We start from the raw sequence: 9,937 nt of genomic DNA on the forward strand, positions 1-9,937 counted from the left end.
AGCAATCTTTCTGTGTCTACCTGCATCTCAACCACTGTCTTGTCTTTGGTTCTAGAGTCTATTAGACATTGGTTGTAAGCCATTCTGCCAGTGATGATGGAGAAATGCCTTTTACTTATCAACAAAGAATACATAGACAGGGCTGGAGAGATGGCTCAGATGTTAAGAGCACTGACTGTTCTTCCAGAGTTCCTGAGTTCAATTCCCAGCAACCACATGGTGGCTCACAACCATCCGCTATGAAATCTGGTGCCCTCTTCTGGTGTGCAAATATACATGGAAGCAGAATGTTGTATACATAATAAATAAATAAATAAATAAAGTCTTTAAAAAAAAGAATACATAGACAAAGATATGCTTGTCATTTTTTTAAAAAAATATCACACTTAGCAGACAGAAGAAAAAATCAAGGATTTTATCAACTCAAGGGAAGTATTCCTAAGACATCAGCAATTTTTCCATGGCCCTACTGTTCACATAGACAGACTCGCCTCTACATCTGAACCTGTTCATCACAGATCAGTAGTTCTCAACACTTATTGGACCAAAACAAGCCTTGCTTTGTATCACAATATTAAGTAACACTTTTCCATTCTCAAATGGAGTTTGAAGATAATAAATTTCATAACTTTCCTGAGCTAATATATAATAAATTTAAGAAAAATACATGTTTAGTATGTACTAATAAGAAAGACGAGGTGAGGTAATCTGATATTGGCCTCTCTATATAATTCCCACCTGAACACAACTAAAATATCATTTGTGGCAACATTGTGCTGCATTTTAATGTCATAAATGGTCTTGCTTGTTAATCATGTGAATTTTTAAAAAAATAATAAACAACTCTCAGTGATGTTCTGAGAAAACCACAACAAAATCTTTAATTGATATCCATGATAATTGTGGTTTCAAAAGGTTTGGGTCAAAAGTATTGTGGACTTATGAAAGCTGGTTAAAACCTATTGGCTCCAATAATTATCCATATATATTTCACTTTTTACAAGTCTGGAAGATTATTTAAATACATAGCAAGATGAGATGATTCTTTTTAATGCAAGACCAAAGATTTAGTTCCTGTTATCACCACCAGATCCTACTAATATTCCTTGTAATGGTAACATCCAATGTGGCCTTTGAGACTAATGTCACTTCCCATTCATGTGTAGCATCCATTTTTATATCAACTAAATCAAAAGGCATGCAACTTGAAAGTGTTTCATTTATTCTGTGAAAACTGGTCAATAAGGTATTATAAATTACAGAATGCTGCATTTCTGTATTCCAGATAACACTTCTATATATAGGCCCATAGAAGTAGATGAACATCTTACAATATTGAAAGATGAATAACTGTTTTGCATCAGCATATTCAAAGTCTGGAAGATATAATTCAGTGTTTAAAGTATGTTGTACAGTCTACACTTATATAGTCATAAGAAGAAAGCCCTCACCCATAAGAAGAAACTCTTGCAAGTACAGCTTATTTTAAATATTTCATTCTATCTTTATTTTCTTATACATTTTGTGGATGTACAAATTTTCTTAAAATGTTTATGCATATTAGTAATGGTCTTACAGACTTTATGAGTCAAAGTGAGGAGAAAATTTAGAAAATAAATGGGAACAGAAAACAAATAATAAATGAAAGAAATGTTTTTTTTTTTTTTAAAAAAAGAGATGGGAATGGAGAGCTAAAATTTTAAAGAGGAAAAGTTATAAAGTTTGCAGTGTGTTGCTACATTCTTTTTCTTTAGATGAGCTGCTATGCTTTGGTGACTTCAATGAAACTAGAGCCTCACGGGGCATTTCTTGTCCCTCAGAAGAAGTTGGGATCCATGAAACAGCAGCAAGTAAGAAAAAGCCTTTTAGATGTGCGGATGCCCCTCCTGGGAAGAAGAGCTCTCATGACTCACCTGTCCTACTCACACCGCTAATGACATCAGGTTTCTCAAGCCTTAAATATGGACAGGGCTGGGTTCCCTGAAAACTTTAAGATCATAAAACTGAGAGAGACAGAAGCACAAATAAGGGGAAAAGGCAAAAAGAAAACAAAGGCAATTAAGTAAAAACCAGAAACCTGTACGTGAACTCAATCATGAATTGTTCTCTAAATAAACGTTTAATGCAGTTTAATATACCATATGTCACAAGTTATGAACCAAATTGCTGAAAAATCCTAAGAATTTTGCAAAGATATCCATGAGATTAATATTTTAAAGGATGGAATGGTATTACTTTTCAGCATATTTATTCATTCATTTTCAAATGTTTTCTAAAACTCTCTTAATGCTACCTAATCTCATGTATTGTAACTTAAGGATTATTCCATATTTATTCCCCAAAGTTCTTTTTGCTCAAAAATATATGTTTTGTTTATTTAAAAACATATGATTTTTAAGAGTGGAGTGCAACTTAAAGACTACAGTATAACTTCTTATTTTCAAGTGGGGAAAAATGCATTAACTGTAGATCAGGATATAAAAATTCTTTCAAAAACCAGGAAAGGAAAAAAAAGGTTAATTATCCTATATTGCCATTCATTTACTGAAAGCAGGACACTGGCCAGGAGCATTCTATAAGCTAGACATTCGCCGTTACTCAGGCATCTTAATAAGGTTAGAAAGAATTTTCATAGTGTGATTGATGATGGTTCATTACCAGTGTCCTTAAACAACCTGTAGAAGGTCAAGGCTAGGAAAGCTCATTAGAGTAGAAGTACAGGCATTTCCTCCAAAGTTTAGGATGATACAGAGAAGTTTCTTCCTTCTCCACTTTCCTGGTTGTTTTTATCAGGGTGTGTGTGTTGACTGTGCCAACTTCTCCAGTAAAACAGGCAGAGTTGGTCTCTTTGAAGCTGTTTGATGACTAGAATTAGCCTTCAGAAGGTGAAGTGGAGTAAAAATAACTCTTCACCTAACTGCAGCCCAAAGCCTGGAGGGTGGGGGAACCATATTTCAAGCCCAGGAAGTCACAATACCCTCATAAAACCCCAGCATCCAGGATGGGCCAATCAGACAGTGTATTTTGGAAAATAATGCAACATTGTGGTTCTATGTAGGTTTACCACAACTCATCTTTGCATGAACATCTTTTACAAACCACAGGGAGCACTTAGATACTTTTTAGTCCTTTTCTTTGTCAGAGTCAAGACAAGGTTTTAATCAAGCAATGCAAAGCTATTCTTACCTCCCTTGCTTATTCTCATTCCCAACAGGACGAAATGAATACTGTAGTCTTGGCTAACAGCATAAAAGACAATTCCACAGGTCAATAATCTTTTGCTTAACCCAATGGCTTCCTCCAAGGACAAAGAGCAGCAAATCATAGCAGCTGATTGCTGTTGTACTTAAGAAGATTTCATTGTAAAATGCAACTTTGTTTTTACAGTTCTTGGAATGTGCCACTATGTACAAGTAATAAATCCTGAAGAACTGGTAGGGAAGAAAACAAATAAAGATTATGCCTATAAAGAACAGATTTTTCAGCTGAGCCCAGAACTCCTGGTGGGATAGTAAGGAATGGCGAAGCTTCCTCACCATGGACAATGTGATGAAGGTCTGGAAACCCAAGAGAATCATTGCAATGGCTATGACAATAATGACTATCATATAGTTGACAATTTGTACATAATCACGGGCAAGTTCTTTATGGAATCTAAAGCAATGTTGTTCATTGTATTCTTCATTGTTTCCGTACTGAGAAACCACGAGGGGTACCACAATGACAATCACTAAAAGCCACATAGCAGTACTGGCAGCAACGGCATGCAGTTTTCTATAGAATTCTACTTTGTCTCTGCGCTTGAAGAAGATGAGATACCTGATGACCAGTATCACCACATAGAAGAGGAAGGTGAGGTACATGTGTATATGCAGCATGGCACTCACAAATTTACAGAAGGGCAGTCCAAATGTCCAAGTCCCCTTGATGAGGTATGCCAAGCGGAAAGGCACAGTCAGCAGAAATAACCCATGGACCACCACCAGGTTAATGACTGCCATGGTGGTCACTGAACGTGAGTTCATTTTCACCAGCAAGAACAGGATGGAGATGACACCTGCCAGTCCTCCAACGAGCACTATGAAGTAAAGCGGGGTTAAATGGTGTGCCAGTATAGGGTCACAAGAGGAATTCTCGGAGGTATTGTATCCGTCCATTCTTCAAACATTGCCTGCAAAAGCAAGAACACCAATGTACCTGGTTAAACTTCCAGACATTTTTCACAGCTCCTACAGTACCCTGAGACATTGGCTCTGTAGTTTATCTGTCTTCATGGCATTACACTTTATATGCTTTAAGAATCAAGATAATACTGTCTGCATATTTGTAGTCTCTACAAGTAAAACACCAATCCATTGCATTAGTCTGTTTGCTGTTATAACACGATACCACAGACTAAGTTTAAAGATAGGTTCATTCTGGTTCACAGTTCTGAAAGATCATGGTCAAAGGGACTCACTTGATGTTCTTCTTTCTGATAGAGTTATAGGGGGGTGACAGAACAGAGGGATTGTGAATGTATCTTTTCTAATCTTGCTCCCTTTTTTCACAAAGGCATCAGGCATCAGGATTTAGACATGAGGATTCTACCCCCAGATACCCAGTTGAAAGGCCAAGTGGCTGGTGAAGCGATGACAAATATTTTTAGCGTGGTTCTCTTTCTCTAAGTCCTTCCAAATAATTATCAAATGACCCAAGGAGAATCATACTTAGCTCCTCGAGAATGCTGACTAATTTGACCAAACCTCGGGAATGTCAAAGCAGGACAGAGGTATACAACACTTATCTGCTTTTCTCATGACAGTTTTCACAGCATCCTCTATGAGACTGTGGGTGAGTTCTTCCCCTGAAGGACAACATGCCTCACAAGTTTCTCATCTTCTATCTTCACATGTGTTGTAAATTGAAAAAGCCCACTCTTACTGCTTCTTTGGACTCCTGAAAACCCCTCTTTATGAGTACCTAGTTCTCTGCAATCATCGATTCTCTAAATTCTTATTTTTATTATTTATTTTATGTTATGTCATGAGAATTTTGCTTGCATCTATGTATGTGCACTGCATGAGTGCTTGGAGACCAGAAGAGGATGTCAGACCCTCTGAAACAGGAGTCCCAGATGGGTGCTGGGAATTGAACTTGGGTCCTCTTGAAGAGCAGCCCATGGTCTTCTTAACTGCTAAGCCTTTTCTCCAGCCCTCCACATTCTTTACGAGTTATCAGTAAGAATTTTTAAATCTTTGAATTTCACTACACTGATCACATCCAATTTCCTTTTTAAGTTTTCAATGGTTTCTCCTCTTAAAAGATCAATAATATCCTTAAGTTCAGTATGAAAATTCTCAAAGAATAAATAAAAACCTATTTTTAAAAATCCAGAAAGCCGGGAGAGGGAACTGGGATTGATAGGTAAATTAAGATTGTTTCTAAATTAAATAAAATGTATTTTTTAAAAAGTCCAGAAAGCCTGCTTGCCTGCTTACTTTGATTTGTTTCCTTAGGAGGGGGCATGGCAGCGATGAGGCAAGGATATGGGGGGACTGGGAGGTGAACAGAATTGGGGTGCCTGATGTGAAACTCCCAAAGAGTCAATAAAGAAGTTTAAAAAAATCCAGAATGTCCTGGATTACAGTGTCCAAATTTTGTTGGTGAAGAGGAAAAAAAGAAGGTTACCCAAACCTAGCATGATAACATCTAAGCTATTTGGTTACTGGCATTAGGAAAACTAGAACTTAGCAGAAACATAATTGAATTACTCACTGGGTACCTGACATTTGAAACATACTAACAATTGTTCTTAATGCTTTTCTGAACAACTCTCCAAACAATGAATTCACCCAAATTAAAAACCAATTATTAAACAAAATGATGTATGCAATGCTGATGAATCTCAAAAGCTATGTGTAAATCGTGTGTATTCTCAGTGAGGTGATGGTGCTTCTAAAGATACAAAAATGGTTAATGAAGTATAAAAAATGTTATTCTATGCATCAGTCAGGCGATGTGTACAGTGACTAACCAGACACACAGATATACTAAATTTCCAGAGGGACAGGGAAGACAATTAGAAAAAAACAATATCTAAAAATGTTTTTCTTGGAAAATGACAATTTATAAAATGTTGAGAAACTAATAATATGAAATGCCATAAAGGCTGTGTATGATTATTTTATGATTTTTATATGATTTCTTTCTCCAGAAAATCCAAAACTAATGTGATCCAAAACAGATGCACATAGGCCAACTTTTGCTGTGTTATATTATGTGATCTCACTACTTGCCTTCACTTTGTCTCTGTAAAAGGGCAGTTATGTCGAGTAGAAATGATCTTGCGTTGATCTGAGTCAAGCATGGATGTGCTGCCAACACTTCTGCTCAGCTCCCTTCAGCTATTAGTCTGGTATGACTGATCCTGAAAGAAAAGAGTAAAGTTAGTGGTGTGTCACTTCAATCAATCTTTTTACAAACTTCCACGATTACTGCTTTTCAAACCTTTTTACGAGGCTACAATTATCAGGTACCCAAGCCACACAAAGACACAACTAAGAAAGAGAACTACAGACCAATATCCCTCATGAACATAGATGCAAAAATACTCAATAAAATACTGGCAAACCCAATCTAAGAACATATCAGAAAAGTAATCTACGATGATCAAGTAAGCTTCAACCTTGGGATGCAGGGTTGGTTCAACATTCGAAAAACTATCAATGTAATCCACCATATAAACAAACTGAAAAAGAAAAAACCACATGATCATCTCATTAGATGCTGAAAAAGCCTTTGACAAAATCCAACACCCCTTCATGATAAAGGTCCTGGAGAGATTAGGAATAACAGGAGCATACCTGAATATAATAAAATCAACATACAGTAAACCAACAACCAACATCAAACTAAATGGAGAGAAACTCAAACATATTCTTCTAAATCAGGACAAGAAAATGCTGTCCACTCTCTCCATATCTCTTCAATATTGTCCTTGAAGTTCTATCTAGAGCAATAAGACAACAAAAGGAGATCAAGGGAATACAAATTGGAAAGGAAGAAGTCTAGATTTCACTCTTTGCAGGTGATACGATAGTCTACATAAGTGAACTGAAAAACTCTACCAGGGAACTCCTACAACTGATAAACACCTTTAGCAAAGTGGCAGGATACAAGATTAACTCAAAAAATCAGTAGCCCTAATTTATATTGATGATAAATATGCTGAGAAAGAAACCAGAAAAACATCACCCTTTACAATTGCGCAAACAACATAAAATACCTTGGAGTAACACTAACCAAAAAGTGAAAGACCTGTATCATAAGAATTTTGGATCTTTAAAGAAAGAAATTAAAGGAGATACCAGAAAATGGAAGGATCTCCCATGTTCTATGATAGGGAGGATCAACATAGTAAAAATGGCAGTCTTGCCAAAAGTAATTTACAGATTCAATGCAATCCCCATCAAAATCCCAGCACATTCTTCACAGACCTTGAAAGAACAATTCTCAACTTTATATGGAAAAACAAAAGACCCAGGATAGCCAAAACAACCCTGTACAGTAAAGGAACTTCTGGAGGCATCACCATCCCTGATTTCAAGCTCTATTTTAGAGCTATAGTCCTGAATACAGCTTGGTGCTGGCATAAAAATAGACAGGTAGACCAATGGAATCGACTTGAAAACCCTGATATTAACCCTCACACCTACGAACATCTGATTGTTAACAGAGAAGCTAAAGCTATACAATGGAATAAAGAAAGAATCTTCAACAAATGGTGCTGGCATAACTGGATGCTGGCATGTAGAAGAATGCAGATAGATCCATGTCTATCCCCATGCACAAAACTTAAAGTCCAAATGGATCAAAGACCTCAACATAAATCCAGCCACACTGAACTTATTAGAAGAGAAAGTAGGAAAAACCCTTGAATGAATTGGTACAGGGCACAGCTTCCTGAACATAACACCAGTAGCACACACACTGAGATCAACAATTAATAAATGGGACCTCCTAAAACTGAGAAGCTTCTGCAGGCAAAGCACACAATCACCAAGACAAAACAACAGCCCACAGATTGGGAAAAATATTCACCAACCCCACATCCGACAGAGGGCTGATATCCAAAATTTAAAAAGAACTCAAGAAGCTAGTCTGCAAAACACCAACCAATCCAATTAAAAAGTGGGGTACAGAACTAAATAGACAATTCTCAATAGAGGAATCTAAAATGGCTGAAAGACACATAAGAAAGTGTTCAACAGCCTTAGCCATCAAGGAAATGCAAATAAAAAAATTCTGAGATGTAAGATAGTAATCTTACTCCTGTCAGAATGGCTAAAATCAAAAACACCAATGACAGTTATACTGGAGAGGATGTGGAGAAAGGGGAACACTCCTCCACTGTTGGTGGGAGTGCCAACTCGTACAGCCACTTTAGAAATCAGTATGATGATTCCTCAGGATAATGGCAATCAGTCTACCACAAAATCCAGCAATTCCACTCTGGCATATACCCAAAGAAGCACATTCATACAACAAGGACATCTGTTCAATGATATTCATTGCAACATTATTTGTAATAGCCAAAACATGGAAACAACCTAGATGCTCCTCAGCTGAAAAATGGATAGAGAAAATGTGGTACATTTACACAATGGGGTACTACTCTGTGGAAAAAAAAATGGTATCTTGAAATTCGAAGGCAAATGGATGGAACTAGAAAAAAAACATTATGAGCAAGGTAACCCAGTCACATAAAGACAAACATGGTATGCACTCACTCATATATGGATTTTAGACATAGAGTAAAGGATTACCAGCCAGCAGCCCAGGCTGCCAGAGAGGCTGGTAAACAAGGAGGACCCTAAGAGAGACATACATGGTCCCCTGGAGAAGGGAAAAGGGACAAGATCTCCTGAGCAAATTGGGAGCATGGGGATAGGGGAGAGGGAACTAGGAGAATGAGAAGGGGAGAAGAGTAGGGATGAGGAAGACATGATTGGGTAGGGAGGTTGAGTTGGGGAAAGAAGAGAAGAAAGCAAGATAAGAGATAATATAATAGAGGGAGATATTATAAGTTCAAAGAGAATTCAGGCACTAGGGAAATGTCTGGAGATCTACAAAGATGACACCAACAATCTAAGCGACAGAGGAGAGGCTACCTTAAATGCCCTCTTCTGATAATGAGATTGATGACTAATTCATATGCTATCGGATAGCCTTCCTCCAGAAGCTGGTGGAAGTAGAAGCAGACACCCACAGCTAAACACTGAACTGAACTGGAATCCAGTTGCAGAGAAGGAGGAGTGATGAGCAAAGGGGTCCAGACCAGGCTGGTGAAACCCACAGAAACAGCTGACCTGAACAAGGGAGAGCTCTTGGTCCCCAGATTGATAGCTGGGAAACCAGCATGGGACTGATCCAGACCTCCCGAATGTGGGTGTCAGTGAGGAGACCTCAGAAATCTATGGGGCCCCTTGTAGTGGATCAGTACTTATCCCTAGCATAGGAATGGACTTTGAAAGCCCATCCCACATGGAGGGATACTCCCTAAGCCTAGACACAAGGGGGTTGGCCTAGGCCCTATCGCAAAGGATATGACAGACTTTGAAGACCCCTTACGGAAGGCCTCACCCTCCCTAGGGAACAGAAAGGGTATGGGATAGGTAGGGTATTAGTTGGGGCAGGGGAGGAGGGTACGGAGAGGGACCTGGAATTAACATGTATAATAATCTTCTTTCTAATTAAAATAAAAAAATATCAGAAGCATATGTTAAATGATTCCTATGTGCCAGGACTACAGTTTATTTAGTTATTTACTCTCACAGTAAGCTCACAGCTGTGCAACACATTGTTTCCTGAAATTTAAGGTGATAAGACAACCTTTAGATCCTCTCTGTTTCTCCATAAGCAGGAGAGGGTGCATGAACAAAGAACCTGTAGAGAA

The 9,937-nt window shown here is 37.9% G+C and overlaps 1 protein-coding gene across 1 annotated transcript; it reads right to left on the reverse strand.

Moving 5' to 3' along the window:
• Nucleotides 1-3,239: 3,239 nt before the first annotated feature.
• On the reverse strand, nt 3,240-4,157 carry LOC100760993 (probable G-protein coupled receptor 141). The gene has a single exon (XM_027409585.2). It carries the CDS (start codon nt 4,155-4,157, stop codon nt 3,240-3,242), a length of 918 nt encoding a protein of 305 aa, XP_027265386.1.
• Nucleotides 4,158-9,937: the final 5,780 nt, after the last annotated feature.

The sequence above is a fragment of the Cricetulus griseus genome, chromosome 3 (assembly GCF_003668045.3).
Source record: "Cricetulus griseus strain 17A/GY chromosome 3, alternate assembly CriGri-PICRH-1.0, whole genome shotgun sequence".
In the NCBI taxonomy this organism is placed as follows: domain Eukaryota; kingdom Metazoa; phylum Chordata; class Mammalia; order Rodentia; family Cricetidae; genus Cricetulus; species Cricetulus griseus.